The sequence below is a fragment of the Diadema setosum genome, chromosome 7, assembly GCF_964275005.1.
Source record: "Diadema setosum chromosome 7, eeDiaSeto1, whole genome shotgun sequence".
NCBI classification, from domain to species: Eukaryota; Metazoa; Echinodermata; class Echinoidea; order Diadematoida; family Diadematidae; genus Diadema; species Diadema setosum.
This window is the reverse complement of record NC_092691.1, coordinates 30,213,096-30,235,727: the sequence shown is the minus strand read 5'-3', so window position 1 is coordinate 30,235,727 and position 22,632 is coordinate 30,213,096. Positions and strand designations below refer to the sequence as shown.

The following is a 22,632-nucleotide window of genomic DNA, read 5'->3' as shown; positions in this document are numbered from 1 at the left end:
GTGTGTGTGTGTGTTTGTGTGTGATAGTATATTTCTTGCTGTGCTTGATTTTGTGTCCTGTTGTTGGAGGCGTGTCTGCGTAAAGTCGTCACAAACTTCCGGTTGCGTCACATGATACTAGGACCATGCTATGTCAGGTGACCAACACACCCTGACACACACCTCCCACACAGAAACCACACAGATAAGCCGATCTTGCGTGCATTACACAACAGGGCGTCCCCGTTGTTGTGCCACCAGCCAGCCACAACATACATGACATGCCGCCATCCCCATAAACCATGTGTGTAGTTACTCGCGCGTCCATTATTCAACCGGGCCGCGCCGTGTGTATGCATAAACTGAAGAGATGCCATACTACAGTAGGTAGAACTACGTGTTCTGTTTAAAAAAAATGTGTCAGGACTGATGTTTATGATCTTGATCAACTAGATTGAAGCACGTCGTCATTATTTTGTCCGATTCTTGCACACAGTGCATAGAACAGTCGAGCAAAATCGCCACATTTATAGTTAAGTAAATCTACGTGAGAGGACGCTGCTACAACTGTGACTGTGTGACTGTGTGTGTAGTCTCCCGTCTGGCGTGTCGAAGAAGCCGGCGCTCCATACTGGAAAAGCCGAGGCAGCACTGCCAGTGGCTGATATACAACTGACTGAGCTGACCCACAGCCAGGCCAAGCCAAGGAACTCAGCTCATAATACATAGAAATAGAATATCATTCTACGTGGGATTGACACCGCTTTTGCATACCAACACGCCCAGAGATGGGGACCATGGAAGACCCATGGCCATGTCGATGGAGATGGCATGTGAATTTCTATTATACTTGCGCCGGTATTTTTCTGTCGGTTTTTCTGCTCAACTTGACTGTGACTTGCACGTTAGGTCAAGTCAGCAGGAATGGCAATGGTAAGCACGGTAAGTGGTATTATTAAAGCTGATGAGAGTCGCCATGTTTACTTACTGCTTCAGTGCTTGTAATTCCCTGATTTTAAAAGAGAGTTTGAAGATAAGATCTTAGCTGTCTTTATATCCTTATTATTAAATACAGTACATGTACGTACATAGGTCGAACGCTAGCCCGACCAGACGCTGTTACGCTATGCGAAAACAGCGTCTGACGAGCGCAGCATGCAGCCTCAAAGTGAGGAACCGCAACACAACTACAAAACTTAGGAAAATGTTAACTATACACAGCCCAGTCGCTGTACATGGTACGGCGCGACAGGGCTGTACGCGCGCGACCACCAACCACTAGGAGAGCGACGTAATCGTATTACGATAGCTTTGAATTTTGATACTTAACATCATTTTTGTCACCTCAAACTCAACGAGTATACTTTTCAATATTTACTCTACATCTGATGCTATCAGTATTCAAATGTACGCAATGAAACTTATCGAAATTGATCATCATATCCAGCATGTCCACACGGTACACAATCTTTCACGCCAGGCCTACACAGCCCAGTCGCTGTACATGGTACGTCGCGACGTACCGACGGTCAGGAATTGCGCCAGAAAGTGTCATTTATTTGTTCCACGGACTTATCGCAAGTGGTCTCCATGGACCCAGTGTGGCGGACTATTCTTCTGTAATAGAAACATGAATTTAACGTGAGTAAAGTATTCTGTTTAAAGGAGAAAAGTATACATTTTCCTAAGTTTTGTAGTTGTGTTGAGGTTCCTCACTTTGAGGCTGCATGCCGCGCTCGTCAGACGCTGTTTTCGCATAGCGTAACAGCGTCTGGTCGGGCTAGGAAAATGTATACTTTTCTCCTTTAAACAGAATACTTTACTCACGTTAAATGCATGTTTCTATTACAGAAGAATAGTTCGCCACACTGAGTCCATGGAGAGCACTTGCGATAAGTCCGTGGAACAAATAAAATGACACTTTCTGGCGCAATTCCATGGTACGTCGACGTACCATGTACAGCGACTGTGCTGTGTTCAAGTGTATAGTTAGGCCTGGCGTGAAAGATTGTGTACCGTGTGGACATGCTGGATATGATGATCAATTTCGGTAAGTTTCATTGCGTACATTTGAATACTGATAGCATCAGATGTAGAGTAAATATTGAAGAGTATACTCGATGAGTTTGAGGTGACAAAAATGATGTTAAGTATCAAAATTCAAAGCTATCGTGATACGATTACGTCGCTCTCCTAGTGGTTGGTGGTCGCGCGCGTACAGCCCTGTCGCGACGTACCATGTACAGCGACTGGGCTGTGTATAGTTAGTCGAACGCCAACATCATCATGATCATATTCATGCCAATTTATCTATCTTTTCATTTTTGAAGCGCCATATGAGCTATTATATTGAGGCATGAGCACTGAAAGGTGGACCTGTGTGCTATAAAAAATAACCACTAGACCTATTCCCATTATTATTATTATTATTATTACTGTTATTATTATTGTTGTTATTGTTGTTGTTGTTATCATTGACATTGACCTACCAGCAGTACCACCACCATACACTACCCCTACCAACAGAACACAGGTTCCACTACTAAAAAAATACATGGCCTCACCAATCTCCCCATTTAGTATCATATTTAAGCCATTGTTTACCATTGGGAGCAGTAATTAAAACTAAAAGAAATGTTCAAGCTATCATATTTGATGCATATCATATGTATAGTTCGGTTGTATCACAAAACATCCTATTCCTACCAATTGCAATACCATATAAAAATTGTGCAATAAAGGATGAAAGCCACTTGTATGAAGTTGTGTATATAGGGAGATATCACTAATTTTCTCAATAAACCCTACAATGTAACTGTACTGTAGATGGTTTATTCTGCAAACTAGACATAATGTAAATAAGATATTGCTCACATTTTGTGTATTTAACAATTAAATAACTACTATAACTGTAAATCACCGAATTGCTTTAAACTCACAGGAAGTACTTAGAGCATACCTGTACTTTCAGTCATTCATGCACATTTGAATCAAATCAATTAGCAGAAAGTATTGATATCAACGCAGACTCATGTGCTGTCACACACAAAAAACAATTCACCTTTCATGAGCGACCAGGGTGTACAGTACGCTGCCTACACAATCTGCAGCTGAAGTTAGCTAATTGTGCGATGTACACAGTGTATAGATCTTTCAAGACAATAGTGGCCAGGAACTAGCCAAAAAAAAAAGGTGAGTACATATAAAGTGATTATGGCATAACGAATGAAGTTGGTTGAGAAAAACAGTTCAAAGAGGGCACACAAACTCGCACAGACAGATGGACAAACACAAGACACACACACACACACACACACACACACACACACACACACACACAGATTTGTCAACCAACTTGTTTTCAACTTGGAAAAAAAACCACAACAACAACAAAACATTGTTCATCTTGCCATAGTCATTGCACAATGATTTTGAGCTGGTTTCAATAAATACTGGTATGGTACTTGAAGTATACAGGTGTATGTTGCATATTAGAGAGCTAACTTCAATTTGAGATTGTTCAGACAACTAACCTACAATGTGTATGCTAGGATTGCTCAGGAAGAGTGAGTTGTTTTGAGTGACAACATGAAGGTCAACGTTTAAATGTCAATGCTTCCTATCATCTGATTTGATTCAAATTTAGATTCAAACGAGTGATTAGAGTGATTGAAACCACTTGCAGAATTGTCAGGAAATCCCAATTCTTGAAAAACTAGACTCGCTATGAAATGTACATGTATAGAATATATAGTATTTGATCCCCATGCAAAAAAGAAGAGTCTGGTGATAACAAATGAAAGAAATCTATTTTGTGTTTTTGTGTGTACATATTTGTAGTGGGGACTGTTGAATTTGTAACCTTAGCAGTATTCAGTCACAAAGCAAATGGTTACAAAATATTGTTATTGCTTTTAACACATTTGAAAGATGAGATACTCGATCTTCAAAAATTTATACTTGTATATAATTTAATCCATCTAAATTGGCAGTTTCTCACACCCTAAACAAGGGTTGTGGTATGTTTTTCAGTTTTAGGGGCGGGGGGGGGGGGGGGGGGGGGGTGGATGGGGTGGTGGTGGTGTTTAAGGTCAATGGTTCAAGGTTCAAGGAAGTTTTGCTCAACTGGAAGTGAGTAAAACATTTGTCTTATTTCCCAGTACATACATGATTGCGTGTGAAGTACTGCAAAGATTATCTCTTTTCTTGTAATATGTACACTGTATGAGGCATTTTAAGTAGCTCAAGTTGGTAATTTTTAGAGATACACTGTGAGTACAAATGTACTTCAAGATGAGATTACAGCAGTTGCCTTGCTATCATGTCAAAGGAAAGTTTGAGTATTTCGCAGCTGTTTAGCCTATATTCAATAGTATCTTCCTCTGAATGTGTCTCTGCTGATAGGTACGTTTTACCCATGCGATGTGAAGGAAGCCAGCGATAGCTTTGTGTGTCAATGCAACAGTACCTACTGTGACACCATAGAAAGCTACCTCCCTCTCGAAAAGGACGGAGCCACCGTGTTCACGTCTAGCAAGGCCAGCGACAGATTCAAGAAGACGGTGGTATTGTTGTCTGCGACTGCAAACTCCACAGGTAGATACAGTAACTACAACCTGCACAAGCAGTGCAAAGTGTGAGCAGGGACAGAGTTGATCAGACAAATTATGAAAGTATACATATGATTTGTGGGTTATTCATTATGGCAAACAGTAGAAAGGCAATTTAGCAGTTGTGCTTTCTATGTGACAGATTGCTCATGTGCTTTTACTTTGGGCCCTGTCCTGTATTGCACTGGGGCAGATCTTCATTATGCTGTGAAGTCTTAATGAACAAGTAGAACTTTAAGGTTGCAATGCCTGCATTTAAAAGAGAGAAAAATGAAACAAACTTTCAAACATGAATACTGTTTTAGGTGCATTGTACAATATGCAAACTCCTGAACTAGACTTCGGCAGGAGAATGCAAGTATCAAGGCCTAGAAACACAGTGTCTCGGTGTAGGAGAAAATCTTTCATACCAGGTAACCTGAATATTGCTTACCGCAGTTTCTTGTGGAGAGGCATAATGGGCAAAGTGCAATGAGTCACTGTCTTTGTAGTAGCTACACTGTAATAGAAAATAGTAAAGGAAAACTGTAACAACTGTGGGTTGTAATTGGAGCCTTAGCATCTCCTCCAAACCTTTTTTTATTAATGCATATTTCTTTCAGAAGTAGTAAAATGAGCTTAACAAATTTCACAGGGATAAAGTAGTACCTGTGGTATATCAAACACATATGTTGTACAGCCTCATCACACCATGGCTATTCAACACGCTGTTTAAAGAGTCTATTGAAGGATCGTCACTTGCAGATAATGTACCTTTCATTCAGCCAAGTGACCTCCTTCAGGCTTTTCCGCTTGCCGCCTCTACTATTTTGTTTTTATCTCTTAATAGTCTATGAATATATATTTCAAATTTATCATTGCTCCTCTGTATTCATCCACAGTCCAGCTGACAGTGAACACGTCCGCTCTGTATCAGAAAGTCATGGGCTTTGGTGGTGCTACCACAGACTCTGCTGGTCTGAGCATCCGCACCCTCTCCGCTGCTGCTCAGACAAAGTTGATCCGGGCGTATTTCTCTCCAGATGGTAAGTGGCATCATGTCTTAGTTTGGATTTTTGATTTGATATGATATGATATGATATGATTCCTTTTGGGCATCACCCACCCCCCCCCCCCCCCCCCAACATACACACACAAACACACTTCATTGTAATACATTATGATGTTCACTTTGGTCAGAATTTATCAGGTACTGTAAAATGCTTTAAACCCCCTCGGGGCCATTATCTCAAAAGGTCACTGCTGTTGCATGCAAAAGTTGGGTACCCCTGGCTGCAACAGAGTTCGATGTAATTTGTAATTATACAATGATGGAGCAGATCCCAATCAAATGAGTGGTTGAGAGTGTACACATTATCAGGCATTTATTTTGCCTTTAAGAACACAGAAATTTGCGGTTATGACTGGTCATAAGTGAGGTATAATGACTGGTCATTAGCATTTTTACGTCGCGATGGTGACAGGGCGAGATTTCATCATTTTATTTACTCTTGAAAATGGCGCTGATGTGAATAGTTTGTGTATTCATCCCAGGAGACTAAAGAGGGGTTCAGAGATAAAAGGAAGAGCTATTGCTAAATTCTTTATGCTTCAGGATTGTTCTTGGTTATTCAGCATCATGCGATATGTAAGAAACAGGGACTGGCACAATGAAAGTTCCAGTGCCAACATCCTCCTGCGTGGCTTTTGTTTCCTATGAAGGAAAAGCTAATTTCCTCTGTGTGCATTGAGGTCTTGCGTAGTCAAATACCCGACCTCAATATTAGTGTGTTTGTTTATATCTGTGCTGTGAAACAAAACTTGGCAAATTTTGCATGCTTGTGATTTGCTTGGGACAATGCATATTGATCTCCATTACGCATGCATCCTTCCTTTTGTGTTTTGTTATTGTACACCCTCGTACAGTATGCAGAGTGAGGCAGAAGCACAGTTTAAAATTTCATGCCAAATTTGGAGTTACTAAAGCAGATAACCTTCACAAAACACCCATTAGTTTGCCAGCATGACTTCCTGTCCTAAGGTATGTTATGAAGGTTAAACAACTACAGTAGTTATTCAACAAATGTGATCATGTGCATGTAACATGTACTCCGGTATTTCAATTTGACGCCACTCTCCATGAACTGAATTTGTTTACCAAACTTTCCTGTGTTCATTGCATCAACATTGATGTTATTGTGTGAAAATGAAAAAAAAAAGAAGAAAAGTTATTTAACTCTCCTGAAAATAAATGATTTTGTGGTACAGTTTACAAGGTCTTACTACCCCAGGGACATTATGGTACATGGAGTATTAAGTATCAAGCATGCCTTTTTTTTTTTTTTTTTTTTTTTTTTTTTGCTGTGTCCATCGGAGATTTGTGGATTGACCTCCAATGTATGTGTATCATTGGTAAATATTTGAAGTGCAAAGGTTGCTGGGAAGGCATGACCACACACAAAACAGTACATCTTGATACTGTGGGCAGGTCCTTCTCCTCTCTAATAGCACAATGCGCATCGCATTTATTGTGTTTTATCAGTGGAAAATGGGGCCTCATTGTTGTGAGAGATATTAACTGTTTAGCATACAATGTATCAGGCGCTCAAAATTCACAAAAATAGTATAAAATGATAAGATGTGTAATTTTTTATGTTTTGATTACGATCAAAAAAATAGGAAAACAAACAAATATGAATGAATTTGTAAAAGACATTTGTGAAGTTGCATTGAACCATGTGTAGGCATTTAACCTACTGTATAGCCCTGAGGTATTTTGTAGCTTGTGTTTTGTGTGGCATATGTTTTGATGCATACTGAATGCACACATTGAAAAAAGCAAGAAATGTCTTTCTATAGAGAAATAGAGTGTGTACAGATTTGTGAAGTGAGCTGGTGTAGAAATTTACACATGAATAGAAAACAATGTCGATAATACAAGAACCATTTTTTTTTTCTCTTTGAATTTGCAAAATAAAAACACATGAAAATTACTCATGCAAATATTTCAGCTTTTACACTATTCAATCAGTGCAGACATAATGTTAATTATGCCAAATCGTGGCCACAATATTCTAAAAAATACTTGATAAGCAAGAGAGTGAGCTTCTGAATGAAACAGGCAAGGCCATGAGTGTTCATGCATGCCATCCAGATCCAGACACTTACATGTACAACGATTTATGTCTCTGATGTTATTTTCCCTTCCTCGTGAATGCACAATCATGAACTACCGAACCCACAGAAATTTGATTCAAATTGTTTAAATATGTCTTCAGTTTTCCAAATTTAGTACATGTAGGCCTTTTCCATGGTGAAAGGTGATTACACAATGTAAGCATACTCGTACATGTGTTTGTCATATCATATCTCAATGGATGAAGATATAGAGGTTATCGTCATTCTTATCTGTAACACTGTAAACCCTTGTGTGTTCTGTCATGAAGTCCTGATATAATGACACTATCATATCACATCACTGAGTATTATGCACTCACCGCTATCACAGAGCAAATATTTCTCTGCTCCTGATACGCAATAACACAGAGCAGTCCTGTGCCCCACCCGACTTTCCTGAACAATGGAATTCTTGAAATTTTAAATGTCTATGCTGGTAGCAATGCAAAGCTTATCTGTGTAGGTCACCAAGGGTCAGTGTTTTATGGGCCTTGTGGAACATGACTTTCTGTACTGGACGGTGTATATGTAATAATAATAATAATAATACATACAATTTCTATAGCGCCGTTCTCCACTTTGATTAAATGCTCAAGGCGCTTTACAATAGGTACATCAAAGCAAACAGATTGAAAATACAAGTACATCACAGTAATAGAAGAAGATGAAGAAGCAGAAAAAAAAAGACATGAAAGTCTGTGTTCAAAAGACACTGGTCTTCAAAATGCACTGCTAAACAGATAGGATTTTAAATTACTCCTGAAAGATGTTATAGAGCTTGAGTCTTTCAGCTCACGAGGAAGTGAATTCCACAGTGTTGGTCCAGCGTGAGCGAAAGCACGTTCCCCCCCCCCCCCCCCCAAGATTTCCTAGAAAACGGAATATGTAACTAACAATGTATGTGAAAAGTAACCTACTTTTAGATAACATTTCACAATATGGCGAAAGAAAGAACATTTACAATTGCACTGTCTTCCTCTTTTAACAAGTTAAAATAAACAAACACACAAACAAACAAACAAACAAACAATATGAAATACCAACAATTTAATCCGTGTTTTATGTGGGAGCAAATGAGATGAATCATATAGTTGAGAGTGACTATTCAAAACATATTTTTAACAAATGAAATGATATGTCTACCTCATGTCATACATTATGTGCATTTCACATTTTTTTTGTTGTTGTATTGAACAAGATATGTGTAGTGTCAAATCAAGCACATATACACGTGTCCACTTCATCTTCTATCTCTCTTAAATTACGTCAACATGTAGACATTTCTGGAGGAAAAAAAATAAACCCCTGGAAAATTTGTTGTGATACAAATCCACATTCTGCCCTTTGGAAAGTGTGCTATGAAGTCTGCAGGATTTATTGGATGGGCTTGGGCTAGGCAGGTACTGATGGATCAATGTTGTTAGTTGGTTTTAGTCTGAGATGAAAAGTTCCAGAACATTTCTCTAGATTTGAGTCCTTGGTACTTTTGCTGTCCCATCCCAGGTATCGAATACACCTTCAGCAGAATCAACGTGGGCACCTGTGACTTCTCTCAGCGGCCGTACAGTTTGTGTGAGAGCGAGAACGACTTTGAGCTCGCCAACTTTTCACTGGCTGATGAGGATGTAAACTACAAGGTATGTAAATCTGTCTCCTTTTTCATTGTGAAAATGTAGATCATTTATTATCATTTACCCTGAAGTTGTACATTGTATTTGTAAAGATGCTGTATAAGCTGTTATTTTTGTGAGGGTTTTATTTTTGCAAATTACTGTTGGATCGCGAATTTAACAACACGCAAAAAATGTCTCTAACTGACAGGCATAAGTGCACTTATGGTAGCGTTGGTGTCAAAATCGCAAAAACAACATCTCACAAAAATGTCTGTGACCTCCTCATATGCGAAAATATCTGTACACAAAACCACTGCTCTAATAGCTGCAAGTACCAACTGTTTGTTTCCCTTGTAGATTCCCGTCCTGCAAGAAGCAATGGAGGTCAGTATGCGGCCGCTGAAGTTTTTCTGCACCTCCTGGTCACCTCCGAAGTGGATGAAGACCAGCGGGACATACCGTTACCGTGGGAAACTGATTGGGGAACCAGGTGGCAAGTACTACAAGACTCTGGCCCTCTATTATGCCAAGTAAGATTGGTTCCTAATCTCCAGTCATTCCGTAGGATTCCTTCATAGAGTCTCATTGTCACAGCAATACAGCATTTGGTCCTGCGACAATTGCTCCAGTCTTATTTTCTACAAGGACGTTGGGTTTAATAGGGTTAGGGTTGTGATAGGGTTAGAGGTTTAATTGATGTGAGAATCAGGAATGGTGTTAGGGTTGTGTTTGTTGGAAGGTTTTACGTCTGGCATGGTGTGCAGAGATTTCATGGGAGCCATCATTATCTGAGCAAATGTCATGGAACCCATTGTCACACATATGTAAGGTCCTAAACTGATTTAAGTTACTGGCCTTGGTGTAGTCAGTTAATCCTTTCTGCACTTTTGTATGCTGGAGTGCTTTCAGCACCACTTATTTGTCAGTGAATAGAGATTACCTACAAGTAATTCCATAATCCTTATTGTGTCACCACTGACTGAGGATCATTGCTACACATGAATGGTGAATGGGCTTGCTGATCTGCAAGTAGCTATCGTAGAAATCAGCGGAGAGATTAAATTTTGATAGGATTTTTGTTGCCACGAAAATGTTACTTCACTCAAGGCAGCTGGATGATGTTCCTGAAAGCCATCTGTAGTTTGAAAAGCCCTTGGTGTATTTCACACTGGAATCAGGAGGTTGTTTATGTGCATTAAAGTTCACTGAACTTTATTGTGCGACCAATTACACTCTCGGAAAGGACTTTTGTTGTTGATTTCGTGTGCAGAACTTGGTACTTTGATTGAGTCATGTGGAACAAATTGGGCCAACTTCATCCAATCATTGTCTCAGTTGGTAACAACTGCTTGGATGTGCAGAGCATCATTTTGGTCAAGTACCTGGGAAGTTTAGTGTTTGAACCAATCTATCCATACATTTCCATGATAAAACATTGTCCAGCACAATAGACAAGCAGACACTATACATGCATCCTTTCATTGTGTTCTCAAATGTGTAAATCATGGCCAGAGGTTTGTGTATTAGTTTCATGGACCTCTGCAGTTCCTGGTTATATTTAGATCGAAAGGGAATTATTTGTTCATCCTGCTTTTGGTTGTGTTATGCTAATTTCTTTAATCACCTGCAGTGATGGTGCATCTGCCATTAGAAATTGAAGTTTTTCCAATGTGGGACAGTGAAAGACACTAGCTTGTGATTTATTAGCCATATAAACATTCATTTAATGAGAAATGCACTTATAATTACAAACTGTTAATTGTTAACATCTTTAACATTGTGATTGCAAGTTTCACTCTCAAAACACCTACGCCCACATAAAACAAATGTCATATGACACCTGTCATTAACCGATGCTCGGTATATAAAATCTTTGTACATCAGACCAGACGTGTGATTGACTAGATGTTCTGTGGGTTTCTGTAGTTCTGTATTTAAACACTGGACCTATTTTTAGTACCATTGTTGTCTCTTGATTTCAAGACCTATAAACATTGCATGTAATGACCATACATTGATATTGGCATTGAAAATTATAGCACAAGGCTAAGCATCATTAAAGGGGCAAAGTATCAATAAGGGAGATATCAGGGAAGATCAGTGCCATCATGTTAAGACATGTCTAGGGCTAGTCTTTACTAAAGTCAACCTACTACAGTCAACCTCACTTGCTTCAATCTCGCGTAAGTCAAAAAAATAGGCTAGGTCAGAGAAAAAGATATACCAAGGTGGACTATAGGCATGAATATGATAGACGAAGGTATATTATAAATTGTTTTCCAGGGAACTTAATAGAGAGAGTCAGATATATTTGTTGGTAATTGTACACATGTGCCCTAATACTTTTGTGAAGTGAAGCAGTCAGGGTTTAATGTGAACAAAATTAGTGTTGTTTTTTTCCAATCATGCAATCCCGTGACAGTTCTGCAGATGCTGCCTTGTTGTTTGGAAAACACTGGGTGTCAAGGCTTCATTTAACACAGTGTTGCGGAGATAACACCAGACTAGCACCAAATGAGTATAATGCACTATGCATTACTCGACGGTGTTCCATGTACTGTAGTCACACTGCAGTTGGGTAGTGTGATTTCATCACATTTGTAGGTTCTTCCCTGCAAGTTTAGGGTGTCCTGTGGAAACCTGATGTCCCTTTGTGATAATAAGCAGAACGCAGTTGTGTGTTATTATCTCAGCATTTGACAAAATCATGTCATATTGCACTGTATGATATTGCACTTATATCGTGGCACATGATCCCATTTAGATGCTAAATTTTCAGCTTTATGTTCTCTTGGTAGATCCTGATGAGGGCCATAATAGGCCAAAAGCTTGATTGAAAGGAGCAAAATCTGAGAGCAATGCCAATCTCAAACTTCATTTGTGTCACTCTGTTTTTCTGTCAGTCTGTTCATCCATCCATCTATCTGTCTGTCTATCTATATATCTATCTACCTATCTATCTATTTATCTATCTGTCTATCTATCTATCTATCTATCTACCAACCAGTATTAATCCATCTACTCTTAGTATATGTGTGTATGTATACCTTTTGCCTTAGATTTATCAAGGGCTATGCAGACCACAATGTGCCTTTGTGGGGCATGACGGTACAAAATGAACCGTTAAATGGCGGTATCAAGGACCAACCCAATGCCTGCCTTTACCTGACTCCGGAGCTGGAGAGGGATTTTGTGAAGCTTGACCTGGGCCCCACCCTGGAGGCTCAAGGGCTCGGCAACATCACCATCATGATGCTTGACGACCAGCGATTCGAGCTACCTGATTGGCCAGTCAGAGTGAGTGATTTTGCTTGGGAGTTTTGTTTAGAAGAATCTAATTCATCTATACTTGTATGTTTAAAACATAAGTATCAACACTATTGCTGACTGTTTTTAGATATTTTTTTTTCAGGTTTCCACTTTCATATGCTTCATAAGTAGAAGTGGAGAAAAAAAAAGAACCCTTAGTCAAAATCAGTTTAGTTTCACATTATTTTTGGCTCCAAATTTCAGAAACCAGTAGAAGGAAAGCAACTCCCTCAGAAAATGCAAAAACTTAGTTATCAATTTCATTCACCCAAAGCACAGACTTTTGGTTCTGCTTGGAAATTAACCTGCACAACTTGTTTTTTAGGATTTTGTGGTATGTGGTCACATGTTCAAATCAATCAAATTCTTGCAACAAGTTGTTTTTGTTGCAACCGATTGGCAAATTGCCCTTACTCATGTTGAAATACATTTCAGCATATGGATGTTTTGGCACATTGACATCAGTATGTGTGGGTGGTCATGTTCTCCACTTTCCTTTCTGTCGAGATCTCTTGCAACTCACTTCCTCACGTACTAGAGTTCTTAACCCATTGAGGCAAGTGTCTATGGTAAATGAGTATTGTATCAAAATTAGCCCATCTTCAACAGGTTAAATTTAACCCCCCCCCCCCCATGGAATTTCAGTTCTCCTTTACTTTGCTTACTGAAGTTAAAATCCATGTGCAATGGACCTCGTCCTTTACTCTGTGAAATATATTTCTGTTTTGTTGTCATTTCAATTTCAATTTTAATTGTATTTTCATATTTCTCAATGAAAAAAAATACATCAAATATAACAAAATCAAATAATACATGATATCCAGCGAGTAGGCATAATGTTACAAAATGAAATACATGATATCCAGCTAGGAGACATACATAGAATATTGCAAACATATAAAACATATAGTGGTCGATATATGAAACTTGGAATCTGAGAATGAATGCGAAAGAAATATGAAGGAACCTACTTAAAAGCAAGCTTGTCGAGCGTACTGCAGGTCCCATTTGAAATGAAGTATGCCATAATGTGGCACCATTAAATTTCTAAGGGAATTGTAATTGTAAACAATTGAAAGCAATTTGATGCTGCTCTTGCATTTGTTATTTCAAAAGTGAAAGTGCTGTATTAAAGGTGTATTTGATCCAAATGACAGAAGTTCTACGTCTGAAGAAGTGCTGAGCCCATTATGTGCTTTATGTGCTTATTGGCTCAGGAAATTACGTATCATTGTGCACATTGTCTTAAGTCTCTGGCACGGAAAGGCTTAATCTCATTTGTGCTGTTCATCAGGTCCTCGGTGACAAGGATGCGGCCAAGTACATCAAGGGCATCGCTGTCCACTGGTACTGGGACAAGTGGGCCCCGCCCCTCAAGCTCGACCTGACCAATGAGCTCTTCCCGGACTACTTCATCCTGTACACGGAGGCGTGCCAGGGCACCTCGGAGGTCCCGGGCCGAAAAGTCTCCCTGGGTAGGTGGACCCAGGGGGAGGCCTACACCAAGAGTATCATTGAGGTAAAGGTGTACTATTTGTTGGTGTTGACACCCTGGTTCTCTTCCATGAGAGGACTATGATCCTTTTGCAGCATGCAAAAGTCACTGCTTCTGTGGCAACTGGGATTTCTAGCAGTTGGGCTACAACAGGTGCAAGAATTGTAAATCATATAATGCTACTGACGCAATCATCTACATGGAATTGCGACTGCAGGGATTTGACAAGGTCAATGTTACACTCGCGCCGCTGTTCAAGTGATAAATTGCGCTCTGCCATAGTTTCCATGGTACTCCTGATACTGCATGTATTGCGAAGACAAAGACCCTCCAACATACTTTCTCTTTTCATGTGGAATAATATATGTGAGTGTGCTTTCAAGTTGGTAATTATAATATGTGTACATACAGAATATGCTGCAAGCTTTTATGGAATATTTTATGGAATATATGGAAAATTATCGTAAAGTCAGGATAGTAGTTCAGAAGTGTTACACGATGATCAGCTGAAAAAAAAGCCTGGGACAAATTCTCTTTTTGTCTCAATGTTTGATGTCATTTAACTCTGTTAGAGTGCAGTGAAACTTTGTGTGATAGTGCAATGACATTTCACTTCAAATTAATGAACTAAATACTTTTTGAAGACAATACAATAAAAACTAGCTGAAGGAAGCTGAATTTTATCAAAAAACCCAAACAACAACAATAGAAAAGCATGCAACTGGGGACAACAAACCTGTTTCTAAAATGATTGTGGGTAAATTTGTTTGTTTTTTTCCAGAATATGAGCCATTGGGTGAGGGGTTGGCTAGACTGGAATATTGCCCTCGACATTCAGGGCGGCCCCAGCTGGATCGACCACAAACTGAACGCGCCGATCATCGTGGATGCAGAATATGATGTCTTCTACAAGAACCCAATGTACTACCATCTGGGTCATTTCAGGTGAGCTACCCTTTTCATTGTATGCAATTGATGAAGAACCCAAGTTACTACTACTTACACAGTCACATTCCTGCCTACTTACCTAGGCAACGATACACTGTAGATATTGGGCAAAAGAAACAAGGCGCATGTTATTTTAATTTTCATGACTATATATGCCATATATTTAGCAAGCCTTGTATTTTGCAAATCAGGACTTCCCAACAACCTTGCAAGTTGTTGAACTGGCAATCATCAAATACACTTACGAATGGAGAAATGTATGCATGCATGTCACATTCATGTCGGGATCAGAGTTGATGCTTTTGCGTTGTCTAAAATTTGTGAATAGCTCCCAAGTAGCAAAATTTGCAAAAATAGAAACTGTGCCAAATAAATGGCATGCACAGTTTTTTTTTTTGTTTTTTTTTTTTTTTGTGTGTGTGTGTGTGTGTGTGTGTGTTTTTTTTGTCCAGCTGAGCTTGTTGTCTTCACCCACATAATCATATTATGGGGAATAATCAGCTTTTTGAATATCACTTGTAAAATTTCAGACTGCATACAGAGTATATGTGACCCGCTACAACAAAAGGATCCTAAAGTCGCTGACGGCCGAGCCGAGAAAATCGAGTTTGAAGTCACATCATCAAAATTGGTCAAAACAATCGGATTTCTGTTTTTGGCAAAATTTTGTAGTCTAATGTTTTGTCCATCATCTGCCGAAATTTCGAAGCTAAATGAGCAAAGGAAAGGCAAGAAATTAGCATTTTTCTGGGCCATGATTTTCCGACTTTCAATGTAAGAGAAACGTGTCCAAAGATTTGTATTTAGCACCGCAGCTAGACTCCGCCCCTAGCAACGAGGGAGTGATCTTATTGGTCAGTGCATGGCATCCCGATTACCGATTGGTTGTGCGTAGACCGCTGGCGCTAAGCTTGACTGAACATGGTGGAGGTCGCTAGGAGCGTGCCTTCTATTGTCAAGCGGTGAAAACTGTCTCGCCTCCCCATGACCATGTTAGCGTCGGAAGGACAACTTTGAAGGCGTTTTTCTCGAAACTCTGATTTCCTCAACCACTTGACATGCGCTGATTAAATCATCGATATCTCCGCAACCGAGTACTTTTATGAGTTGTGCTATATATGAAATTAAAGTAGAAGAGCACGGGAATAACATCATGCCATTTTCAAAAATTGTCCTCCCTTGACTTTCGGATCCTTTTGTTGTAGCGGGTCACATATGTTTCAAATTGTATAAGTCGACTGATACAGTGAAACCCCGTTATAACGAGGTCCGTGGGACCGACGATATTACCTCGTTATAACCGGTACCTCGTTATAACCGTACGCGTCAAAAACAAAGAAAAACATAAGCACGACATTGGAATATACCCATCAATGAAAGAAACTTAAGAACATATCCTTTGCGTTGTTATTACACAATTATGGATCATTATTATTGAGATAATAAAGGGAAATTATTTGTGAATTAGACGAAAAAGTAGGGGATGAAATGAGATAATTCTTTATTGTAATTCTTGTTTGTTAATTTTTCCTAACACCAGCGCAAATAGAGTAAAATACAGGCGTTGTTTACCATAACTTGCGAGGTATTTTTACGCTGTTGGTGCCCAGCGGTAATGCGATGATATCATGAATCATTTAGGCTGTAATCTTGTACAATATATGATCGTTGCGCTCGAAGGGATTAAAAATGCGTTCTTTATTTTTCTTCCGAAAATCTCTTCGCGTTTTGTAAATCCGTTCTTGAAAAATATGCGACAGGATTGAATGTGGAAGGTTACGTTGTGATCCTTTTTACGCAAATCTGTACCTCAAAGACCATTCTGAAAGAAAGAAAAATCTTCATTGTGAAATGCAGTATTAAAATTGTGATAATGAACAAACCCAGATGTATTCAAACTAATAAATATGTTTGTTTCTTTTTCTGATTTAGGTTAACATGCGTTATTCAACTATTTTTTACGCTACTGTCACCCGGCGAGATCGCAATGATTTCATTAATTATTTCGGCTTTAATCTTACACACTCATATCATTTGTTAAATGATAATGAAAAAATCCAGATATATTCAAATTAATAAATGCGTTTGTTTCTTTTTCTGAACACCAATTAAAGAGGTTAACATGCGTTATTCAACTATTTTTACTCTACTGTCACCCGACGGGATCGCGATGATTTCATTAATTGTTTCGGCTTTAATCATCCACACTCCTATTTGTTAAGCAGCAAAAAAAAAACTGGAAGTCGGAACTAAAAATGGAAAGGATATAATAATGAGTTGCACACGCATTCCAACTGTCGATTTTTGGCCACAAGTGTCGCTACATGAAAAGTTTTTGAATGCGTTATCTTTTTTTTTTTTCTCGTTGCGGTGTGGTCTGCCCTAATATCACGCACGCCTATCTCGCGGAAAAGAAAATCGAATGATTATGTGTAATGATTTAGTAGGAACATCAGAAGGCATTCCTGTGTCTTATCGCGTGATTTAGAAGAAAACATGGAAGGAACGGTTCTCTGCAAAACGGAAAAAGATGTGGATAGCGTGAATTCGGTTTTCAGTGTTTCGTTTGTCGCGTGTTTGAAAGCGGCAATTTAGTCAAGAAATGGAACCTCGTTATATCCGATCAAATTGCTTATGTTTTTCTTTATCATGATGCACCGAAATTGTCCTCGTTATAACCGGAATCTCGTTATAACCGAACTCGTTATAAGTGATTCGTTCTGCCATAGGTTTACACGCAAAGGAAAACAGGACCGACGCGATCACCTCGTTATAAGCGGTTCCTCGTTTTAACCGAACTCGTTATAACGGGGTTTCACTGTACTCTTGAAATTAACAACATGCAAAAATGTTGTCTCCCATATGTTGTGTATCATCTCTTAAGGTGGAAAACCATGAACTTTTCTCTTAAAAGTGACAATACTTCATTTTCATTCCATCATCATCCATCTTGTTCCAAAATTTAATCTAATCCTGGAATCGTCATGAAAGTCTCAGTTTGCGCACTTTTGTACTTTCGAAATGTATAACATAATGTACTCTATTCAGCATCTTATCTGTGAAGTGTAGTATCATGCCAATACACCAACCATGACTGCCCACACTTTCATGAACATGTGACTCATAGTCAACTTATCCCTTCATTTTATCCACTTGAATAAAGAAGTCAAGAGCTTGTCATTGAAACTAAATGATGAATGTTGCATGTAATTTCATCTAGTGCATTTAAATAACATTTTGAAGAACACTATCAATCATCAGAGCAATTTGAAAATGAGAGTGAAAGTATAATGATAATAATGGTAATATGAACACTTGTTGTCTGCCCTGTATCCATCATGAGTAGATGATCATGTCACAGAGAAAGGCATATAGAAAATATGAAGGGAGAAGTTGGAGAAGGGATGAAGAAAATGTTTACAAAAATTCTTTTCTAGATAACCAGCTTTTAGGGTGTGTACAGTTCTGGTTGAGGTGAGGATTAGCTTTTAACGTTTTGCAAGATATTCAGAAACTACTCTATGAGATGTCAAAGAGCATGTAATTCTAAGGGGTATCAAAAGTTTATTTGATGAAAATCGGTTTTGAAATGGCTGAGATATCCTTAAACAAGGTGAAACAAAGAGATCCTAATAAAAGGTGTGGCCTGTCGCCTTTTATTATTATCACTTTTTTGGATATCTCGGCCATTTGGAAACCAATTTTCATCAAATAGACATTGAATCCTTCTTAAAATTACATGCTCTTTCATATTTCATAAGAGGTTTCTCATTATGTCACTAAGGAATGTTCAAAACATGAATCCCCACCTCAACCAGTACTGTACAGTCCCTTTAAAGTGAAATCTTACAATTACTGAAGAAAGGAGTGATTACTAATATTTTGTGGGAGTCTATTCAGTAGGAATGGACCAGCATGTAGATATGATCGATCACCGCAAGGGTTTTTGGCACAGCAAGAAGAGATGAGTGTAAAGACCTTAGGTTCCTAGGAAGATCATAAGGAATTATCAAGCTAGAACTGTTGTGAGGGACAGTTCCATGTAATGAATAGATATTCAAGTAACAGCAACTCCAACATGACTCGACGTTGAACAGGCAGCCAGTGGAGAGAGATACGTACAGGTGTTATGTGTTTCCTCTTCAGGTTATGATGAAATTATACAGGAGGTATTATTTTGGAGCTTCTGGGGACGATGTAATTGTGATTGTGATGTATTTTACAGTAGAACATTTTAAAATCTAAATGAGAAGTAATGAGTGTATGCATGCACTATTTTTTTTTGTACTAAACTGAGTGAGATATTTTCTTATGAACCTGAAGTTATGCAGTCGGTATTGTACGTACTTATAGCTACTACAGACTTGATATAACAAGGACACAGAAGAATCAAAAGTAGTACCAAGATTTCTACATTTGTTTGATACTGGAATTAAAGAATCCCCTACTTTGATGGAGCATATTTCAGACTTCGACAGCTGGGCCCTAGAACCAAACGACATAAATTCAAACTTAACATTGTTTACTCTGAGTGAGGGTGAGTACAAGTTACTGCATCATCCTCAAAACACACTTCAAGCTTATGTATAGTAGACACAGTGTTTTCTTGACCAGGTTCAAAGGATGCGTACAACATCATATTGTTGGCATAGCAGTGATACGTAAATAATACTTATGTAAAAGATGTCCGAGTTCACTGAGGCAAATAGAAAAAGGCAGGGGCCCTCCTGCAGATCCTTGGGGACTTTTACAAAAGCCTTTAGCCAAGTGCATACTACATAGATTTCATGTTGTTACAGATTCATTTTGTGCATTTTGTGAGCAAAATCATGAAGTAATGCACACACTTTTTTCTTTTTTGAATTTCTTTCTCAACACAGTAAATTTGTGTTGCCAGACTCGTTCAGGGCTGATCTGACAATACAGCAGCAGGACGAGAACCTCAAGGCCATCGCCTTCCTCAGACCAGATGGGCTTGTTGCCATGGTGCTCCTAAACACGTAAGTCTACCTCCCAACAACTTTTCTGGTATCTTCCCTCTTTGCACGAGCTGCTATGTGATAGAATCGTCCCTCCCCTTCCCTGTACCAGCAATCCCCAATGCCCCGTTTCCCATTTATATTTAGTTGCAGTACTTATGTAGTATGTGATAGACCCCCATTCATGTACCATACTGTAGGTGGAAAGTTTTGCTGTTAATTTCCTTACATTTTGCGTGACCAGAATATTTTTGCTTGCCATGTATTTCAGTCCCTGATGTCTTTATTCCATGGAATTAGAAATATTCAGAACTCATCTTACCCAGCCGATCGCCAAAAAATTACTCACGTAAAAACATCCACTTTTACAGTAGTGTCTTAACAAATGCCACCGCCAACAACTTTCCTGGCTTCTTCATATCTTCACCCCCCCCCCCCCCCCCCCACTTGCTTACCGGTAAGTCTCTACTCCATGCGCTAAATCTTCCTTCCCTTCCTTATATCAGTGTTGCCCAAATGGCCTACTGTCAGTCAAGTCACATCGTGTATCAAGTGGTAAAACGCAGAGATATCACTTGTATGTGGACTTTGACTTGACAAGATGCCACACTCATATTTCACCTCTTGGCCAACGCAGCAAGCCACCAGTGCAAGACTATCTCTAGTTCATTCTGAAGTTATTGAGTCAAGAGTTACAGATAAGGTTGTGCTGTGTATTAAAGGAGTACATTGTTTTGTATTCATTCAGTATGCTTTGTTTGCTAAGCTAAAGAAGGCATGTTCTTTTCTTTATGGTGTGATAGCATAGAACAGACTCTTGCAAGTTCATAATGCCCTGAACTACCAAAATGCCTCTAACTATTCCTCCACCACCCTTGTCCTTGCAACTACTGCAATGAAACTCCATTGAGAGTTGCACTCTCGTCACCATATCGGGCTACATTGTATGTGTGACGAGAGCGAGGGTGCCACTTTATGTGCTACCTTGGCCTTCTTCCACAACATCTACTAGATATCTTAAAGACAGCTGGACATCGTTTCTGTGTTTGCCATTCATTGGGACTGTCATTAAGATATTTGATCATTGATTTATGATAACTGGGACACAGTCAATACTGCACACAGTTCCTTCAACAGTTTTCAGCTGCCTACTCGTCCCACAAACATGACAGTTACAGAAATATCTCGTTATAAGAGGGTGAAGTTCACTCTCGTTTTATTATCATTATCATTGTTTTTTTTTTCTGTTTTTGTCAAAGCAGCTTTCACAATGGAGCTCACTCAAAAGATCTTATAATGCAAGATCATATATTTTCTGATGACAAGCTTTTCACAAAAAATGACCAGTTTAAAATCACAAAACTTCATGTTCAGTCATCACCAAGTATTTCTCTCTCTGCAGGCAAGATAAGTCCATTCCAGTGTCGATATACGATGCCAACCTTGACTCCTGCATCAACGTGGACGTGCCTGCCCGCTCCGTGCAAACCTACCTGTGGAGAGCGACAAAGTCGTAACAACGGACCCTCTCCCCAGCTACATTGATGGTTGTATGGTAGAGGCACAGCTACAGTCATCATGCCTTCTACTGCGTATCTCTTTCGTAAATAATCTTCCTCTTTATTAGCATGTGAGGGAAAATGAGAATCGATGCTCAGGAAAATTCGGATTTACAGTGTAAATGTGGGACAGTAAATTATATGAAAACATTCTGAAAGAAAGCCCTTTTTTTAATTCAGTGGCACCATTCTGTTCTCATTGTATGCCTGTCATACAGATTTAACTATGCAATATTTCTGTTCTTTTTGTTTGTTTTATATCTGTCCGGAAGTATGAGGTAATGTTGCAAAAAAAAATCATGTGTGCATTTAGCTGTCGTAACATTTCTCCGCTTCCCCTCTGTGTGTGGAAAATCAGTGCAGTATTTTTTATTTTCTCTATCTTTTATTGTTCATGTCTCCCGAGACTATTTTATTCCTCTTTTTAAATTTTTTCTTTTAAATTTGACAATGGAAAGTGACATGGTACTTAAGTTTACCCAGGGATATGTATGTGTGTGTATGCATAGATGAACAAATATTCATGATACCAGTCAATGTTACATTTCAGTTATTACTGTGGAACTGAATAGGCATGTATTTGCACTCACAATCATTTAAATTGGCTATACTGCCTCTTCTCTCTGTGAATGGCAATTGAATTGTTTCATTTATGGCCAAAAAACAACAACAAACAAACACCCAAACCAACCCATCACTTCCATTGTAACTTATTATTTTGATTTCATGGCCTAACACAAATGCTATTTGTTTTACTCACTGTATCTTTTTATACACCGGTTGCTTCTTACTCAAAGGACGAGCAGCAGATTTGCAGGAGAAATTATTAATTTCTCTTTAGGGCTTTTTACACTTGTAAATTTTTGCTTAGCCCCGGACTATCGGTGGGGCTAAGGGGGGGGCCTTAGCCCCACCGATAGTACGGGACTATCCTTAGCCCACTTTCTGTTTACACTCGTTTTTGCCAAAGTGGGCTAGCCCCAC

The 22,632-nt window shown here is 39.0% G+C and overlaps 1 protein-coding gene across 1 annotated transcript; it reads left to right on the top strand.

Moving 5' to 3' along the window:
• The first annotated feature begins 695 nt into the window (after positions 1-695).
• LOC140230899 (lysosomal acid glucosylceramidase-like) lies at positions 696-22,217 on the top strand. Its single transcript, XM_072311042.1, has 10 exons — positions 696-912; positions 4,384-4,584; positions 5,471-5,614; positions 9,249-9,382; positions 9,716-9,888; positions 12,418-12,655; positions 13,962-14,186; positions 14,944-15,107; positions 19,991-20,110; positions 21,492-22,217. Exons 1-10 carry the CDS (start codon positions 768-770, stop codon positions 21,604-21,606), a joined length of 1,659 nt encoding a protein of 552 aa, XP_072167143.1. The 5' UTR covers positions 696-767; the 3' UTR covers positions 21,607-22,217.
• The last annotated feature ends 415 nt before the right edge of the window (positions 22,218-22,632 follow it).